Raw genomic sequence first — 20,954 nt, forward strand, 5'->3', positions numbered from 1 at the left:
ACCATCCAATCAAAAGAAACCATGTAAACAGGAAGTGACTGCAGCAGGTAAAACAATACAATCTATCTGTTAATCCTTTGAATATGTAGATATGACTTTGCTTTATATCTGTATAGACAGAATAATATGTTTAAGAGTCAGTAGTATTCATGCTGTTTAGAATAAACGGAAAATATCCCATTAATTTAACCAATGTTATTATCAAGCCACGGCTGGTTTTGTCAGTTCATTCGGTTTGCTATCCGGCAGGTGCAACCTGTTTTTAGTTGTGATGTCTAAATCTCCTCTAAGCCACACTCTCACTAGGCTAAGCTAAGAACAGCTGGTGCCACCGGCGTCTAGAGGGTAAAAGCACCAGCACCACTGGCAATTAACTGGCATTAACTAAAGGAAAGTGGACAAACTGGACACGAGTCAAGTTTCCAATGAAATGTAGTACAATTTAAACTTAAGTTCTGAAGAATGGGCAAAATGAAATGACAATGAATTTCCATCCACTGCTGATTTGCAAATGGGGTTGGTTAAACAGTTGATGGCACTAATTGTCCAGTTGGGTACCATTAAACTATTGAGGATGAGGAAGGTGGAAGCAGAAAGAGGAAGAAGGTGTGAGCTGATATAAATAGTCAAACCATGGAAAACCATCCAGATGGAAATGTGGCATTCCTGGCATTTGTTTATCTAATCCGTGTGATAGACTGCTGACCTGATCAGGGTGTACGCACCTCCCACCCAATGTCAGCTGGGGTTGGCTCCAGCCCCCTGCCCCGCCCTCAAAGGATAAGTAGTATAGCTAAAGGACAGATAGGTGTATCTAATGTATTAATTTGAAGGAATGTTAAAGTCTCATAGGTTCACACTGACCTGATGTTTTTCAAGTCTTTAGTGGAAGCTTGAGTAATGTGTAAGTCTCATGCTTCATGTACAACATGATTTTTGTCTGTTTTTATTGCTCTTTTCCCCATTTTGCTTTTATCAACCAAATCAGCTTTTATGTGCGCAATGACACAACAACAGTTGAATGTGAACACAGTCTATAAATGACTGTTCATACTGTATGTCATGTATACTCTGATTTCAGTAGTTCATTTCACAAAACATTTCTTGGAAATTATTAGGAAATTGTGGACCCTTGGAACAAAGTGTTCCCAAATTATTAATTTAAGTTGCCACATTTAAACGTGTGATGAGTGTATGCCCTTTGTGCACTTGTAACTGCCCCTCCCCGCTGTCTTCCCTAAGAAAAAAATATGTCTTTGAAACATGCTGTTGGTATTAAAAGATTAAAAGTAAATCCTCATTCCACACCAGTGTAGCTCTGATGAAATGTGAAGTTCCCTTTGAGGTGGGATCTGTCTGCTGCTGCACTGAGTTGGGCCATAGACACTCCACTGTGTTTGATCTACTGTAAAAGTTACTTACATCAAATCTTCGGATCATATGAATCGAACCGTGTGACTTCAAAGACAAATACCTTCATATGCATTTCATGGACTCGTCTGGGCAGCAGCACAATGCGTCTCTGACCTGAATCCATGCCATGAAAGACCAATGACCATTCGCAGGCTGTTGCTTATAGTCTCATTACGCTTTAGAATGCGTGTTATTTAAAGTTTTGTCAACATGTCCATGTTGACAAAACCAGTCAAGAACCACATGCAGATTAGACTGCATTAGAAACAACAGCGAGTGTTTTGGTTTATGCCTTCGTCATAAAGCTGATTATTGTGTTATGCATGCAGGCAAAATAGGTGTTGTAATTATACGAGCAGTAAACAGTTTCAGGTACAAACCAGCTAATTAAAGATCTGACTGGCCTTAAATCAGCCATGGTATGTATACAGCAAACTCATGATATCAGTAGTATTGTGATTTGAGTGTGAAAAACCAACAGTTGGCTGATTGTGGTGATTATACACCCACACCCACAGGAGCAACTTTAGTCAAAGCCATATCAGTTCTACATGGAGTCTCGTCCAGTCCAGAGAACTATCACTGAAAACTTAGACCTTAAAGTCTCCTTAAAACCTGGATATCCATGGGTGAGCACATTGCAAATCCAGGAAAAAAACCTGATTAAAAACACCAACAAATATTTAAATTACTAAAAAACAAATTAAAATCTTATCAAATAAATTGTGCAGCACACAAATATAAATCAGCATCCCTAAGTGCTGACCTGCCTTCTTGTGCCCAGACTGTATTTGTGACTGTAAATGTATAAGCTGATTTCAATTTGAGAAATTAAGCCAAATCAACGTAGACAGAGACCCGTCTGTATCCCTTTGTAACATGTGAGAATTACATAAATCCTATTCTCTGCAGATTATAGTTTTTTTTCACTTTCTTTCAGCTAGAAAGGCATTTCTTTGCATTCCTCATTCTCGTCTGGCTCGTTCCCATGAGAAAGTCTCAGCCTACGCTTGTGACTCCAAGAAATGGCCACAGAAGAAATGACAATGCCTTGACTGGCATCAGGGGCTGTTTGTGTGTGTGTGTGTGTGTGTGTGTGTGTGTGTGTGTGGGTGTGTTGGAGCAGAGTGAATCAAAGTGTTCAATCGAATAATGTCCCATTAATGCTGACGTTCTCTGTGACTCTGGCAGAGCTTCAGTTTTTGTGTTCTTGCGAAGACATTCGATTGAAAACATTTCAGGAAAGTGAGAATATATTGGCCGTTCCTCGGTTCTTCGAAGGGCTGTTTGAAGGTCAGGAATTTTTTTTGGGTGATTATAGAATTAGGTTTATTAGGTCTCAATATGATTGACGGGGAGGGCCATGGCTCAGGTGGTAGAGCACACAGGCCACTGATCCCTGGGTTGGCAGCACAACCCCCAGCTCCCGCGAACCTAGGTCACTATATCAAATATATGGACGGTGATCTGCCCCTCATGGGAGCTGCCGAAAGATGACAACAACAACAACAAGATCTCAATGTGATGAATCGTACAAATGTGTATAGCGATGCACAATTTTATGGTTTACACTCGGTTGTGTACGGAAGTAGTGTGAAGAACAAAAAACACCTTGTTTGTAACTGTGTGAACAGGAAGCAAAATGACAAGTGTAGTCAGTGAAAATAACCTGATCATAATTAACATCTTTAATGTAACAATTTAAACAATTATCACAGGAATTTTGCAGTTAAATGATTAATTCACAAAATTGTACAAAAGTTCATAAAAGAAGATTAAAATGAACACCATTGTTGTTATTGCTTGATCTAAAACAGTCATTAAACATGTTTAACATAATTCAGGTTGAAATCAGACATTGTGACGCACAGTAGAAGGTGAAGATACACAGGGAAAACATTTCTGAAAACACTGGTGTCAGAGACTGAATGACCCTAATTTGATGCCATGAGGACATTCTGTTTACAGAGCAGTTTACTGAACTACTGAGTAACCTGAATAAGAGAGGTAACTCTGTTACACCTGCTCATCTTTGAACTCTGACGTCCTTTGGGAAGTCTGGCTGCAGGGTGACGGATTGCAAAAGGCTTCAAGGCTGGAAATCGACCTTTTACTCACAATGAACCGAAATTCTTACCTTTTTGAATGTTTGCTGTTGCCTCTCAACACTGAGTCAGCTCATTGCCTGGTGTTGTCAGGTGACTTTAAAACAAACTATGAGTATTTTATGTCCATTTCTGTAAATCTAACTGAATTGTCACACACACTTTTTTAAATTGTCATGAAGAAATAGTCGAGGTTGGAGTTGACTTTAGATACATTGAACAAGGAAAGGGCAGATACAGAAAAATCAATCTCAATCTCATGTTTGTGCATTTAGAAGGATCTGGGATAAAACTAGATTAGCTTAGCATAAAGCTTGGAAGCAGGGGTTAAAAGCTAGCCTGGTTGTCTCCAAAGTTCAGAAACACATGTCGAAACGTATCTAAAGCTCAGCACTTTGTGCCTCATTTGTTTCATCTGTACACAAATAACAAGGACAATTTGTGGCTTTTAGCAAGAGTTTGGTGCTTGCAAACAGCTGGGTTGATGGGTGCTGTGCAAACTAATACTATTGTTTGTAGCCACAGCATGTAACTCACCATGGGCAAATTAAACAAGCAAGATACAACATGTTGATTAGTGAGCTTTAGAAATGCTAGAAGGCATATTTCTTAACTTTGGAGATAGCCAGGCCACCTACCTGCTTCCCCTTCCTTACACTCTTTATCCTAAACTCGGCTAATTATCTCCTGGGCCTAGCAAGAGAGTGGTACTGAACTCATCTAATTAAAGTGAATAAGATAATTTGCAAAAATGCAAATTCAAATTATTCCTTTTACTAGTTTAACCACTGCTCACATGAATATTTGTAGTATATCAAAAAAGGCGAGATCCCATGCAGTTAGATGAGATATGTGCATCTGCAGAAGAAAGTGATGAAGAGAGCAGAGTCTGTGAAAGCAGCACAGCCTAGTTCATCAAAACCACTTAAACAAGTTGGTCTGAAATTTCAGTGGAGCTTTGCATGAAAACACCATCAGGATGTGGACTTTCCCAGAAAGAGGAAACTGAGATCGATAAAACATTTTCTGCTTCAGTGACATAGCAATGTTTTCCTGCAAATATTACAATATCCCACTTGTTAGCATTGTCTCGCATCCTGCTTGAAAGATAACTCTGTAATTGACATTTGACATTTCCAGTCAAAAGCTGTGGCAAATATGTGACATTTAGACACAGTCAGTAATTCACCTCTAAATAGGGGAATTCCATGAGAGAAAGTGATGAGAACTGATTCTGAATCGGACTCACAGCTGACTGGGTCATCTGGGTTTACTATGGCCAGCTCTTCCACCATTGGCTCACCAGTCTCTCCAGTTGTGCTTTTGTTGGCACTCTGTGGTAGGGGTGTGGTTACGGCTGAATATGGCTACTTCCTGGCGGGGGGTGAATGGAGACTGAGGACAGCAGGGAGTGGCCAGCTTAGAGCCAGGGCAGAGGTCCAGCTGGGTACTACAGGACAACGACCCCTGGCCTTACCAGACCTCTCCCCTTTCTGTTAGACAAATTAGTTTTGAGTTTGGGAAATTAGGCTTTTGTTTATGGAAACACGATAACAGAACCATAGCCTTCTAGTGAAAACCTTTCCTCATTTCCTGAAATCCATCCCCAGCGTTATCACACCAAATGATCATGCCCTGATAAAACTGAGTCAGAAACATATGAAGGAAATTCTTTAACTGGTTATACAACAATACAGCAAATAAACCAAAACTCAATCTTTGCTGACAAAGCAATCTCACCTTAAGGTCTTTTTAAGATGTTGTGGAGTTTTCAATCGTAACACATGCTTTTTATCAGCAGATAGAGTTTGCTGTCATGGAAATGTAGATGTTATCATTTCCATATTTTGAGCACTTCCAGACTGTTCATTCCTATGCCCAAAAATCGCCAAAATATACACAAAAAGTAATAATGTTGAATATGACCTAACTACATTACCATCTGAAAACCCACTTGTCAACATTTTCAACTGGTTTTTGTCCATTTGGCTTTTCATGATGCCAGAAGAAACTTATGTTACTCCAAATGAATACACTAAATGTTGATAACGACGAATAGATGGAGTTTTAAGAGCTAAGAATGTGATTCAGATCTCATCCAGTCATGACAGCATAACACAAGTCTGACTGTACATTCAGACCAAAAGAACATCAAAGTAACTGAAAGTCATTCAGAGCTAGCGTCTCTTGGTAACGAGCAGCAACATGCACGATGGTGGCAACTTTATGGTAATGAGCTATGGTGTGTTTTGGCGGCAACCAATCGAAATGGAGAAGTGCTGGAGAACAGGAGGGAGGGAACTGCATGGTAACTAGCGCCATAGCATGCAAAACATTGTTGCTTGACAACTTGAATGGAATCAGTTGGTAACATTAAGGTCACTAATTTGAAAGATTGTTGTCTGTTCACATGTCTGTTTGCTGTGCATGCCATTTGAAAACTGTTTGCAAGATCAAGCATTCCAAACAAACTTAGCTAGCAGTTTATATCATCTGCATCATTATGTCAAAATGCCCACACATTTCAACCGTGTCCTTAGCCTCGCTGTCAGAGCAATTCTCTTTGCTCTCGTTGCTTTGGGTCTGAAGGTGCAGTGACCCCGAAAATAGAGGATGGTCACTTCAGAACATCGATGTTTGACTCATCTCCTTAACAAGGTTGGTTCAAATTATCATCCATTTTGTTTTTGAAGTCTTTTGTGACCTTTGTTGTACCAAAAGGTAAAGGATGTTTCATCTTAGACCTCTGTTTATGAACTTGACCACAGGAATTCCTACTTGGAAGTCATAAAACATGACTTGATGCATCAAACAACAGCTGAGACCCAGATGCACCTCTCAGCCAGTCACAACATCGTAGAACACAGTACTGATCCCACACATACTCTGGACAGCTAAAGTAACAAGGAAACAAATGTGACACCATAACAGTGGTGTCAGGTTTTGAAATGTGCACCAATAGAAACTGAGGGGACCTGTGGAAAATTGCCTGCCCTCACACACTCCCAAACACTCTTGTGCATATACAGCGACCAGATGACAGTGTAATTATAGCCACCTGTAAACAAACATAGCATGTACTGACAAAACATAAACATAGACCTCAAAGCATGTGATCTCTGATTGGATATCCATCTTTACTGGCTACTTTGTGATAGGTTAATAATGATGCTCACCTACCCACCTAAAAACAGCAGCAATCTCTTACATGTGAGCACTGTTCTCTACTTTCATTTTGACATCATGATATCCCCCAGATATGTAACAAAGGGCGGTGTACAAGGGCATGACAATAAAGAACGCTGGGATATATTGGAAACTATGTAGAACAGATAGTTTCACATTGAAAGCTTACTGTAGCATGTGAGTGTTGATCTACTGTAGTTGTAGCCTAGTTTCACATTTAAATGCAGATACAGAAATGTCAGTCTGTGCATAGCCTTTGTGCAGACTGAAATACATATATATATATATATATATACTGTTATACTGTTATAATATACTGTTATTATAAAGGTCGATTGCCATAACATTTGGTACAGATATTCATGGTCCCCAGAGGATGAATCCTAATGTCTTTACTAAACCCCTGACTTTTCCTCTCATGAGGTTGATATTTGTGGTTCTGAAAGACATCTCAACACCTATTGGATGGATTGCCATGAAGTTTGATACAGATGTTTATGTGCCCCACAGGATGAATTGTAAAAAAAAAAAAAAAAATTGGTGATCTCTTAAAGGTGCTATTGCTATATCATCACCACCTGCTCCTAGCAAGAGACGATGTTCGGTTACAAATAGCCCCTTTAATTTTTCATCTACCACCATTATCAGGTCAAAATTCCACTTTGACCAATATTTTGGTTATGGACTAAATAAATGCTAAACTAATGACATTCCCAGCAGCCTCGGCTGTATCATGTTTTGGGCTAATCATCAAATATTAGCATGCTAACACGCCAAACTAATATGGATACTATAGTCAACATTATAAATGGTTAACATCAGCATGTAAACATTGTAATTGTGAGCATGTTAGCATCGACATTAGCATTTATCTCAAGCACCACCACCAGTACAGCCTCACGGTGCTGCTAGCATTGTTGTAGCCAGGATACAGACAGCTCTGCATCACAACAATGCACAAAGTGCTGCGTTACGGTACTGGTGTATACAATGTGGGATGTCCAGACAGGATTTTACATCTCTTGCAAGTGATCACAACAACAACACAACATTTTCTTTCATCGTGACAACTGACATGCATTGTGTTTGAGCATTGGTTCAACTTTTTTACCATGCATTGGCATCTCTGCTGTGCCACCAGACTGACTCCATTGAAATTAATGAGAGGGCTGCACTTGTTCACACAGGGATACTGTTGATCTGAACGTGGCGTTAGTCCTGTTTTTCCTGTTTGCAGTGGTGGGAACAGACGCACGAGAAGAGAGAATCTGCTTTTCATCTCCTTATTAATTGGCATTTCTGTCTGCCAGTTTCCCTCAAAACAAAATCATGTGACTTCCAAGACAGACAAATAAAAAGCCAAACAGATGACTTGGTTTGGCTTCTATACTACTAAAAGGGAATCAAGCTGCTCATGGTAAAAGCAAAGAACGGTTTCTGACTGACCCCAATCCAATGTAACTCTCCATTGCTCCAGGCTTTCTTTATCACAACATTAACCACAAAAACATTATTCTCAGATCAAATATCCAGTGGATTATTTGTTCAGATAATCATATGAAAGAACATATTCCTTGAACCACCATCGTCCTTCTCACAACTTACATTCCTGGAAACGATGGAGAACGTCTTACCTGGAAACACAGAGCGACCATATGACCTCAGTGCTTTCAACTTTTGCCAGATCCTGACCGGCATGTCACAAGCACTCATCACACCGAGTACAGTACGTGCAGCCGGTGCGGGGAGGTCAACAGCCAGCTCTGCTAAAAGTTTTTCCACTGTGACCACTGTGATGTCATCAAACATTTCAGGCACATCTTTCAAGTGATTGCTCACTCTGATTTACATCAATGTGTAGACGGACCGCCACGATCATGTGAGGTGACCTCCCCCGCCTGCTCTTGATCTGCAGGGCAGCGGCTGGCGTGTTGCTTGAGCCAACATCTCACCATGTGGCAATGTGTGCACCACCATCCTTTAATCTGCAAGGCACGTGGCACGGGGGTAACCAGCAACACAGACCTGCACATGGCATGCTGTGACAAATGATCTGGAAGCAATAATAGGGGCCATGAAATCAAAACAGAGTTGCAAACTTGGTTTACTTTCCTCCCTCGCAGGGCATACACAGAGGAATTTACAGCTGGGTTGCAAATAAAGGACAAGTTTCCTTTAAATCTCCATCATGTGATTCTGCTTCAGACGCTTTGCGGTAACAGCCTGGATCCAGAGCCTCTTCTCAGCAGTGCTGTGTCAGGGCTCAGAAAACTATCAAAAAACATGTTCTGTGGGTCCTTGTTCCCTTTGAAACGGAAACATATAACTGTTTCTGGTTTCAGTTTTTGTAAGTTGGAGTTCCCCTGAATTTTGACTGTCGTTTGAGAAGACCATGTAGCAACAATGATATATATGGGATGATTTATAACCATTGCACACTGTGTATTGAGCCTACCAATAAAACAGCCCTACAATTAACAGTGTCAGTGACATGACAATAGGCACCTGACTAAAATAACTCACAGCAGCGACGACATCAACGTCCACCAGGAATAAGTGGACAGCTGTTGAAAGATCAACACCGAAGACCATAATCGCCAGACATCGTGCGGTGATATAGAATCTGAGATGCAGTTGAAGGTCTGTAAAAAATAAAAATAAAAATAGTAAACTAACCTTTAGTTAAGATTTTCTTGTCAAACAACCATCTGCAGCTTTAAAAACACTCACTAACACCAACATTGGACTGCTACCAAATTTGGCATTCTGGTGGGTTAAACCAGTGACGTGTGCTTTTTGCAGTATGTCTGGCTGATGCTAGACACAGATGTTCCAGCTGTAAGACTTAAAAGAAGCTTTACTGGATGACCAGACGGTGACTAAAGAGGTTGTGGTTTGTTATATATGGGAGGCAGATAGTATCAATCAAGCTGAAGTGAGTTGCCAAATAAACACTGGGTGGTATGTTAGTTAGCATGAGGACACCAGACCAGAGCCAAACAGAGTGATGATAAATATGTAGTCAATATAATGAGAAAAATATAAGAGGTATAAAAAGTTTATAGAGATAGAAAAAAAGGGCATGAATCATCATGGCTGTCAAAGAATTACTCTACACAAGAAGTGAGAAGTGACACTCAGACCCGTATCTGGTGTCAAGCGAAGCATCCTAAAAATCATTTGTAGTAATCATTTTCAGTGAAACATGACAGTGGTGTGAGATGAAATATTTGAGTTTCTGTGATCCATTTTTTTTGGCATGACGTTTAGTAGGAGCATGAGTGGGGAAAAAAAATGCTCAGCAGGATGTTGCCACTTCACTGCTTCATGCACCAACACATGCTGATGTGTCATTACAGCTCAAGAATGTTGGTGGCATTCCTGCTTTATTACTGGTCACAATCCAAACTGTGTTATTACAGGGAGGTGTTACTTAAATGTTGAAAGATTACTAGTGAACATGTATAAGTGCATGGGGTGACTAATACTGCACAAATCAAACGATACAAAAACTAAATTCAGAAGTGTTATACTATAACACTAAATCTAATGTATACTAATCTATGCTTACTGTAGATTTAAGCCAGGAAGTGCTGTAACTTGATGTATTTAGTCATAATCTGTCTCTTTAGAGGGAGCAATGGTGAGGCTTGGTAAAGGAGCTTCTGTTAAATGAGACCTGACAAGACCAAAAGTTGGCACATGATTCAAGCAGGATGGATGTTGCAATTGATGTTGCGCATTTAAAGGTTACCTTCCTAATAAGGTATTTATGGAAAAAAGCCATTTCTAACTGCGCTTATTCTGGTAAAAGGTATTTAACATGCTTGTTTACCGAGATGGGATTGTTTAAGGCTTGAACATGTTTCTCAGGGCTACATTTCTTTTACAACTACACAGATTTTAAGTAAAACATTTGCATGTCTTGTGCTGCCCTTTACAAAGTAATGGATCAACCAATAAGCCTGTGTGATGCTCAGGCAACAGTTTCACAGGGATGATTTGCAAGCATCACTTAACTTGCACAGACGGTATTTGTGGCATGTTCCACAAACAGATAATCACTTGCAAACTGCAGATAAATTTGAGTTCCACGAGGCCTTTGCACGCTCATGCATGGGTATAAAGAATGCCACTTGTTTGGATTCCTGAAAACATCTAAATAACATGAAATTGTCACATGTTGCAAATTGTAGCTTGTCCATTGCTAATTCTGTGAAACCCAAGATGACCAATAAACAGTTTGCGTGTATGAGGACCATAATATCACTCTTACTGAAAACGATGAAAATAAAGACACTAAAGTCTTCCACAAAAAATGTGATGGTTAAAAAAAAAAAAATTTTAAATTTAAAAAAATTAAAAAAAAAAAAGAAAAAGGGCAAAGGCAACAATTTCTACAAATAATGTGAATTTATTTTCCAAAAAGTTATTTACATTATATACATAAACACACTCCCAAAATAAGCCACACACAGTAACAGTCACACTACGCACAAAGCCTCGGAAAGATCGCGTGCAATGAGATCAGGTCTCTCCTTCAGTTATACAGTGTATCAGTAATCTCTCTCAGCAGAAAGGCACATTTCTTGGGGACAACAGAAACCCACACATTCTCACACTCACAAACACACACGGAGAAATGCATTCAACATACGCTTCATTAAGGGATGTGCTCTGATAAATAATGTTGGTCTTGCAGTGCTTCCACTTTTTCATAAATAAAAAAAAAAAAAAAAAAGAAAAATTTAAACATGTACAGTACAGCGACTACAATTGCTGGTTTATGTCCACTGGCACAGATCTGTATTATACTTCACTAGTCCACAAAAAGGAACGTTCTGCAGCTCCTCACGCAAATCTCAACACATTTAGGACCGCCTCTGATTCCAGCCCGCCAGCTGTTTTTCCAACTGTCTCATACGCTGGACAGACCCCGGACTCCTCGTTTCCAGAAACCACAGGAAACCTTCCGTAGTCTGAAACCTGGAGCTCCTCCCCACTGTGTGCTGATCAATCATCCTCTCACGAAAAGTGCTCAATTAAAGAGAAGGTAGTGCTTCTCACTGATCCGTGTTGGGTCCCCCAAGGTGACGGTGCATTGGTTGTTGGAAGTGCTGAGTTGTTACATAGGCAGCCTGTCGATCAAAAACAATAGAATAAATCACACATCACACTAGATTCTAAAAAGGAAGCAGATATTTCATGCATAATTATTTTGACAAAAGTTTGTTATGTTTCGTACCGCTTTCTTGGTTTCACTTCCCAGCCATCACGACATTTCACAAAAGTTATGGAGTCTCCGGGGGAAATTTCAGTTTTTGAGGTGTCTTGGGCACAGAAAGTAAACCTGTGACAATTTAAAAAAAGAAAAGCAGCTTTAGTAAATGTTCAACCAGTGTAATAAAACCTAATTCTGCACAGTGGCAGATATGTGGCGATTAGTCAGGTTCTCCTTTCAAACTTACTTCTTCTGGGTTTCTCCAGCTTTCACACGAATCCGCCGGATTTCCAGCACAGGTTTGGGAGGCTTGGCGTTCCAGGCCCAGAAATTCTTCTTGATGTTTTTCCAGACGGAGGTCCAGGATTCAGAATCTCCTTCCCAGTTGAGACGGATCTTCAGCAGGTCACCAATATCCGCCTCAGTAAACACCAAGAAGGTGTTGGTCAGGTTCAGACCGACAGTGTTGTCATGGCTGGACAGAGGTGGGGGAAATCAGGTTAAGTCCGGTGCCCAGAAAACTCAACACAGAGAATCTAGCAGGTGTGTGTTGAAGTGAAACATTTTAATTCTGCATTAAGAAAGTAGTGAGTGATGCTCTGAGCTAGTGAGATGCCTGATGCCTGCCCGATTGCTGATGTATGTCATGCTTTTACAGTTGTAACAAAGCGCTTAAATTAGCATTAGCGTGTATGGAAACTTGAACTAGAAGTTACTCAAGTTCCTCCAGTCTGAACTTGTTGTATGTCACAATTCTATGTGACTGGCACTTTGAAAGGTCAGTACAAACAAGGATCAAGTTCAAAATCAAAATTGATATCACAGCTACCAGGCTGAACACATTGGAGGACAGTTCCCAAAACCAGTGCGCAGTGGTTTCATGCATTGTCATGGTAAGGTGTTGTGAGAAAAGACTGGAATTGCAGGATTTAGATTTTGTACTTACACATCGACAAATATGTTTCCTGTATCGTTATGGGCGCCGTACAACTTGACATGGAAGGTGGGATCTGCATTGTCTGACTGCTTTCTGTTGAACACGTGCATCTTCATCTGGTAGTGGTAGCCTTAAAAGAAAATATAAAATGGTTACTGTTTAAACCCACAATGCAGTTGTGTAGAGTAATAGTTTAGACTGGGGACTGTCAAGTCATAAAACGTGTCTACCATATCTCAGTCCAGTTGCTTATCAGTTTTATTCCTGGAAGTAAACAGTTGTAAAACATAAAACTACCTGCAATGCATTTGCAAGTCATGTCTGTACTGTAACTCACCTCCAAATGGAGTGTCAGCACGCGTCTTCAGGTACATTTTACTATTGCGTCTCTTGCGCATCTTCCTGGCGTTGTAGCCGATGTTGTTGCATCGATTTTTGCGGCAGCTGAGGCAGATGCCCTTCTTGAAGCGATCGGGGCCTGTGCACTGGTAGGCAAAGCTCATGTGATCCTTGTTCATCAAGGAGTCCACAAACAAGTGAACGGCGCGCTCATGCTCGCACTTCATCACCTCCATGAAATCTGCAGATAAAGAGGAAGGGGGGTTAGCTGGGCTACAGTTGCATAAAGATACAGTGGCATTCATGCTGTATGCAGATGTGATTTAACTGATATAACTTCTGTTGTGGACAGTAGGGTCAACAAACAAAGAATCAACATGCAGCCATTTCTTAAGCACTTACTTCCTGCTACTGCCAGCACGTCACCCAGCGCACAGCCAGGCTGCACTTCCCCACCGTTGGGATAGATGTCAATGTCCCCAATAGGTTGCTGGATCCCAATGCTTACACCCAAAGCCTCTCTGGTGTATGTGTGCAGAACGTCCACAAAGTCGGCATCATCTGGGGACAGACGCTTCTGTTCCTCTACGCCTTCAAACATTGGTCCTGCTGGGTCTAGACCTATTGGGAATAAAGGAGACAGAAGGTCAGGAAAATGAGGCAGCGCCATCCTTGATGTGCATTTACTGCAGATTCTTGTTGCACTTCACTTACCAGTAATTCTGCCGATGGTCCCTCGCACATACGTTCCTGCGTAACCGGCTACATGAGCGCCTAAACTGTAGCCAATCAGGTGCACATTCTGCAGAGGCAGCTGCTGCTCATCCTGTTGGAGAGAAAAGTTACAACACTCACATCACCAGCTGCCACCACGAACACTACTCCACACTGAACAAATCCTGGATTTTAGCCAGTGATGATCAGTCGTGCCTGCAGCTGAGCCAAGCTCAGTTAACCCGGACCGAATCTACTGACAGTCCCTTCCATGCAACAGCGCCTCCACCATCTGTCTCAGTTTGTCTCCATGAAATACTCTTTGTCTATGTTTACAACTACATGGCAGGATGCCTGAAACCTTCCTCACTTGCCATTTGTGCACTGGTCCAATTTTGTGACAGTCCAGCTGAATGGGAATTGTTGCCTTTGCCTCAGCTCTGCTAAATAGACCGTGATCAGATTCTCTGGTGACCATTGATCTAATGGTACTTAAAGTATGCTAAAACAGCATACCACAAAGAAATGGAGCTACTGCTTTGGGGTAAATATGGGAATTCCAAATAAATGATTATTTAGCATACATCACATCTTCTAACACGTTTTGACAGTTCTGTCTTGCTCACAAAAGACTGATCTTTAAAAATCACGCCAATGGAAAGACAGAAGTGGGGCAAATTTTAGGGATTTGCAGGCACTCCATCACTCAGCATTACTGCCGGCTCAGATCACACGCTACACTATAAATCGTTTTTTATAACATGCCAAAATGCATGAGAATGTAGGAGATACATTTATACATATGCCCCTGCATGCTTTAGACCAAGCTACGTCATGGGTTAGGGAGGAAGTACTGAGTGAGTGAAGGTACTGTGGTGGTCATTGGAGTATTAACTGGTTCTATTTCCTATTTCTCAAGAACCTAACTAGGAATCCAATGATGTATTTGCACGATTAGCTTCAGCAGAACACATGACTCATATGAGGACACCAAGTTATTTTCAGTAGTTATTCAGTAAGTTATTTTTAGTACGTATAACAATAACTACACACCTGAAGCCAGTTTAGCATGTCGGCAATATGGAGGCCGACATTGTGGGTGTGGTTGACTGCATCGGGGTATAGCTGCTGAGCCATCAAGAGCCAATCAACAACCACAACATTGGCATCTCGTTCACGCTGCATCACTGCAGAGACCAGCTTGTGCATCCAGCTCTCGAACATCCCGCTCATCTGAGAGAGAGAGAGAGAGAGAGAGAAAAAAAAAAAAGGACAACATGAGTCATTCATTCATTCATTCAAACTGCTTTAACCTGTTGTCCTCTCTCTGACACACTGCACTCAATTATTTCACACTCGCATGATAAATTCCAACAATCGAAGCACTCTGGTTGGAGAAACACTTCCATTAATTCAGAACTCAAGCTTCCTTCACTGGTTGACCCAGATAGAGAAGAGCATGGACTACAACGAGATAGGGATTATAAATAATAATAATAATAATTTTAACTCATATGTACCGTCCAGCCGTGAATGATGAAGATGGTCTTGGCTGTAGCATTGAAGCCACACTCCTGTAGACACTCCTTCTTTCCAGCTTGCAGGTAGCAGCCCTCGTGCTCCAGGTCGAAACTCTTTCTCATGTTGTACTTGATGCCATTGAGAATGTTGCTGTCTGTTGACAATTCATCCAACCCACTGTCTTCACCTGAGGGAAAATATTGCCAAGGGTGTTAGATTTAAAAAATAAATAAATAAAAAAATTGAGTAAATGCACAAAGTTCCATTGATTTTGTTCAATTTCTCCTGCCTTTGTGATGATTACAAATATATTAAAAACAAAAACAAATACTGGTCTGTCAGAATGAGCTATTTCAACGCTATTCAAGAAAACCAGTCAGCCAATCAGCCGTCACACTTGTAGGGAGCCACTGAGACAGCCAATCAACTCGCTTTTGCAGCCAACATCTGCTACAATCATCCCGGCTGGGTGCAACTTGCAGCCGAAACGCAGGCGCGGAGCCAGAATGTCACCGCCACCCCTCTCTTCTTTTATTTGATCCCTTTCACACAGCTGCAGCCAGAGCTCATATAATTATATCTGACTTTAACACACTGTGCTCCAGGGCGTGAGGCTAAAGCGGTACAATTAAAGAATTATGCTGATGCAAGACTCCTTTAATTGAAAGCGATCAGAGGATGCTGGGACAGTTTATCCACAGATTTTATGAAAGAAAATGTAGAACCGCTGGTAATGAAGGGTTATTTTAAACCCAGATTAATTTTTCATAAGAAAAAAAAAAAACATTTGCTCTCTTTGTGTTTGATTTTTGATTCTTGGGCTGATGAGTGGATTAAAACCCGCGGCGCGCAGCAGAAACGTCAGATCTGGATTTTAATGAACTCAACACCCTTTGGTGCTGAGCCACACAGACCAAAATGACTTAAACTGGGTAGTAAAAAAAAAAAAAAAAAAACACTGGAGAGCGGTCCGTGGTAAAACGCGGATTCAGCGGAACATCTTTCACACAGACGTGGCGTGTGTCCTCCTCATGGAGCTCCGCTTCAAGACTCCTGCTGCTCTCCCAAAAAGGACACGTCGCAGTCGTGCCTCTTAAATCCATCCCCGTTTTTCTGGTTCACTCTGCCCGCCACACTTGTTCTTATTTGTAATTTAGACTAATAAGCCCAAAATGTAGATTAATTAAACAGGGGTGTGAAGAAATTTGAGCTTTAAGCTACTTTTAATTCTTTTTCATTCATTAGATTACTTTCATTCAGTGCATGTTTGACCGACTTTACCTATCCGATGTTACATTTTGACACTTCCCTTTGAGGCAGGGAAAGAAATATATGATAGAAATGAATGGACAAAAGGCACAAAGCCGTTTCTTACCTGTAAGAACAGCGTTTTCCGCAAGTGCTGAGGAGAAGAGCGCAGCGGCACACTGTAGGAGAATCCACATTAAAATTGCTTTATGATTCATCTCTCAGTCACCAGCGAGTGTGGAGGAATTAAAAGCTCCCTGGGAATATGAAATGTCTTTGTGTCGCCTATTGCTGCTGGTAGCGCGGTGGGTAGGTGAGTGAGTTTAGATCCAGTGGTGAGAAAAGAGCAACAGAGCCGGTGGAGCGTTTTTGGTGCGCGCGTATGAAATCACCGCTCAAGAGATGTTTAAACTTGAATACGTGTGACATTAGAGTTTTAAATAGTTTCTCCTTTTCAGTCATCTGATCATCGGCTGATCTATCGTGGATCTTATTGGTCAAGCCCCCATTTGTTTACGTTGAGGGCGTGGCGAAATGAATGAAGTCGTAGTAGGCTTCTCACGTTGCGCGTATTTTAACCCTTGTGGGGTGTGTAGCCCAAGACTGACGCAAGTATGCTTAAAAATTTAACCAGTAGCTTAGTATTGGTATGAAGGTCATGCGTTTGTTGCCTAACCGGATTCAAACTGTATCAAAAACCGTAAATAAACAGTCAATGAGCCTACAAGAGTGGAGGTTTCCGGGGAATCAGACCCGGCGTCCACGCCCACGAGTTTTTTTTTTTTATTTTTTTTTTTTTTATAACCTTACAGAGATATAAACAATTCTCCCTCCGCTTATTATCATACGTGGGAAACCCACAACACCCCTTCGCGCGTCTATGGAAATACTTTAAAGGCTCTGAGCCGGGTTGGGGGGGAGGATTAGCGAGGCTCCCTCCCCCATGAAAGCATCGTCTCCTCTGCCTGGCGCGCTGCCAAACCATCAGTTTGGCGCACCGACCAGTTTCAATTGATGAGCAAAGAATGGGCGCACTCACGCAAGGGTCTCTGCCACAATAACACCACTGTTTTGTGTACATACATCAGCGCCCACCAGTAGAGGATGTGCCAACCTGCCAGCCCAGCGGCCCCTGGTACCTTGAGTCTAAACAGCTTATAGCATATATGAGAACAAAGTCATGCTGGGGGTTACAGTGTGTATTAGGTCGATGGGCTTAACAGGTCTCAAGCTCTAAAAGCCATAAAGACATTTAACTATTCAGTGATGGTACCCTATGTTATCCATATATCTGAAATGATGCCATTGATATTTTCTGTTGTTTAATATAGGAAAGGAAGTTAAACAACCCCCCCACCCCCCAAGCATAAGCAGCAACATGAGGGCACAACAATGCCACACCGCCTCCATTGTGTTTAGAGAGGCTGCCTATCATGGTACATGTACTATCTCACTTTATTGTCTTACAGATAATGGCCAGTACAAATCCAGCCTCTTCCTTATTGCCCGCTTCACTGTGACTTTGACATGACCATAAATAAACATCTTTTTATTAATCTTTTTTTAAAACCCGCATTTATGTTAAAAATTGTCTTTTTCAAAGGAGGAGAGAGAGGTTGTGCGTGATACAGGAGCGTTCAAAATAACTTGTCCTATATTTAGCACAGGGTCGAGCACCCGTGTATAAATAACCATATGCCTTTGAGAACATGGCAGAAGGTGCATGATACTGCATCTCGGGAGGGCACTAGAGTTCATACGACGAGATGATGCAGTGCAGCGTAAAAATCCACCCTGCTCACTCAATCTTATAGAAATGATTTCTTCATTGATGTCAGTAATGTCTGGAGGGCAGCTGCCATTGCTGCATTTCAGGATGTGTTGTGTCAGAATTATGAAACACTGGAAGATAGTTGAGGAGATGATGACATTGTACTGTACCGGTCCATGAGCGCACAGTCAGTTGTAATTCATCTGGTTATCCGTTTCCTTTGCAGGCTCACAGGGTCATGCGGGGGGAGCGGAGCTTCTCCATGCAGGCAGTACCACTGGGGTAAAGAGGGGAAAAGTCACAGGTTGGTTCATCACAAATGTCTGTTATCTGTCCCAGTCTGGAGACTTGCATGTTGTTGAACTATTGGCAGAAAATGGGCCAAAGGACAGACAATGTACAAAAGCGATCATGAGACAGAGTACCCCAGACATTGCTGCAATGTAACAGTCATGATTGCAAAGTTTCTGACAAAATACTTGTAAATTATAAAAATGGGTCCAGTCAGACAGATGTTAAACATGAAGTAAAAATGATTACAACCTTCTAGTTTGGGGTGAACATGAATAATAATCACTTTGTAGAGGCAATTGCCTTAAAAAAAACCCAGGTTCCGTTTTGAAACCAACTTATTTTTTAGCTCGTCTTAGACGTCTAGATGTCTTACTGCAGTGTAAATTTACGTCACCCCCTCCTTTTATTTATGTTCTTTATCTAAACATCAATAACACAAAGTCTCTAGCTTTTTCAAAGAACCTCAAGGACTTCTCAGAATCGGTCTGTTTGACTGACCTGATGTCAGACATTGGATGTTATATTTAATTCAAAGTAAAAGTCACTTCTTGTGCAGGGGATTGTTATTCTTTCCATCCACAATCCCCAGCCAGCTGCCCAGTCTGACAGCCAGTTTGATTCTGCACTGTGCTGACCTGTCCTTATTTTGCCCTACAAGGTTTACCTGGCAAGACCCAACAATGAGCTACTGTGAAACATTAAAACAATCAAGTTGACCTGTGGGGAGAGCAGAAGGGGCGTAACTTCAACATTTTTATCTATTGTAACGTTGTTCTGACTCATTCTTGAAATTATTCTAAATTACAGGTATGAACTGTGAAGTGTCTGCAAACCACATTTCATATGTGTTGGCGAGAAGTGCTGCACACTTCAATGTGCTACTACTGAGATTTTGAATGCCCTGCAGTTCTTAGCTTGCGCTTAATGTAAAATCTTGTAAAATCCAATAATTTTTGAAGGTATAATAACATTTGACATAAGTTCTGTGTAAATAAAAGCTTTCAGAGATGCACTTAGTTATGTCTAAAACATTGCTGTTATAATCCTGACATATTATAATACATTAGAATTATTGTTCATTGTCATTTTCAATGTCAGCAAAAACACTGAAAAAGTGACAGTGATGGGCATTCACTGAACTTATGTTGTCAAAGTAGGTGCCTGATATTATTTACACAGCCCACTCAGAGTATGACTGACATTCAGGTATATTTGTGTTTTAAAGTCATGAGTCATTTTTAAAGCCTGTCTTAGGTCAATTCAGTATATTTTATTTCAAATAATACTGTTCTCCAGTCAGTCCTGGTTATGTGTATTAAAACTAGAGTTGGAGGAAGAATTCAAATTACTTATTTAAGTAAAAGAAGCAATATAAAATTGTAAAATGACTCAATTATAAGTGAAAGTCCTACATGAAAAATTTTACTTGAGCATAAGTACAGAAGTATTAGCAGCAAAATGTACTTAAAGTCTCAAAAATAAAATGCTTTTTCTCCAGTCTTATAATCCGACATCTAAAACATAACAAGTGGCCCCAAATAGGCATGGCTTTTTTGTAGGGGGTCACAAGAAAAAAGGTTAGGAAACACTGGTTAAATCTTTATCAATGTATTATATTTTAAAGGTTTGTCAACATAAGTCTCAATCATGATTAAAACTAAGTAGTAACAATATCTGTAACATACATAGAAGAGGATAAAGAACAATATTTAGCTCAAGTAAGGAAATAGTAGGAAAAACTCAAGTAGGCCTACCTCAAAATTGAGCTTATATTGCAGCACCAGAGTATCCACCACTGTTAAAAACAAACAGTAAAGCCTGTTTTAACCTATTTTAGAATAAGGGGTTTTAGTAATGCAATGTGGTTAAACAGCACCACACACTGCAGCCTCCAAAATCATCACACAGTTGAATCAACACCTCGGTAACACTGTTTCAACAAAAAACATTCTAACCTTTGTGATGGAGGGGTTTGTTTCAGGACTGTTGTATAAGACTGCATTAGTTTTAGCCAGGTGTTCCTAATAAACTGACAAGTGAGTGTGTATTTACAGTATGGAGCAGGTGACAGTGGGTGACAGATCGAACCTTTCAACACCTTTCAAAGTCAATGTGGGTGGGGTGGGCTGTGTGTGTGTGTGTGTGGGGGGTGTTCATTCAGCCAACCACCAGCCAAAGCCACCTTCAAACTAAAAATAAGACAAC

At 40.9% G+C, this 20,954-nt stretch overlaps 1 protein-coding gene across 1 annotated transcript; it reads right to left on the minus strand.

Annotated features, from left to right (window-relative positions):
• Positions 1-11,098: 11,098 nt before the first annotated feature.
• On the minus strand, positions 11,099-17,112 carry lipg (lipase, endothelial). The gene is made up of 10 exons (XM_023406109.2): positions 16,812-17,112; positions 15,436-15,623; positions 14,969-15,148; positions 13,916-14,027; positions 13,604-13,822; positions 13,200-13,442; positions 12,872-12,992; positions 12,173-12,400; positions 11,950-12,054; positions 11,099-11,842 (listed from the first exon to the last, which is right to left on the minus strand). Exons 1-10 carry the CDS (start codon positions 16,900-16,902, stop codon positions 11,830-11,832), a joined length of 1,500 nt encoding a protein of 499 aa, XP_023261877.1. The 5' UTR covers positions 16,903-17,112; the 3' UTR covers positions 11,099-11,829.
• Positions 17,113-20,954: the final 3,842 nt, after the last annotated feature.

The sequence above is a fragment of the Seriola lalandi genome, unplaced genomic scaffold, assembly GCF_002814215.2.
Source record: "Seriola lalandi dorsalis isolate HSWRI2012SDOR001 ecotype SW California unplaced genomic scaffold, Sedor1 jcf7180002054294, whole genome shotgun sequence".
Lineage (NCBI taxonomy): Eukaryota > Metazoa > Chordata > Actinopteri > Carangiformes > Carangidae > Seriola > Seriola lalandi.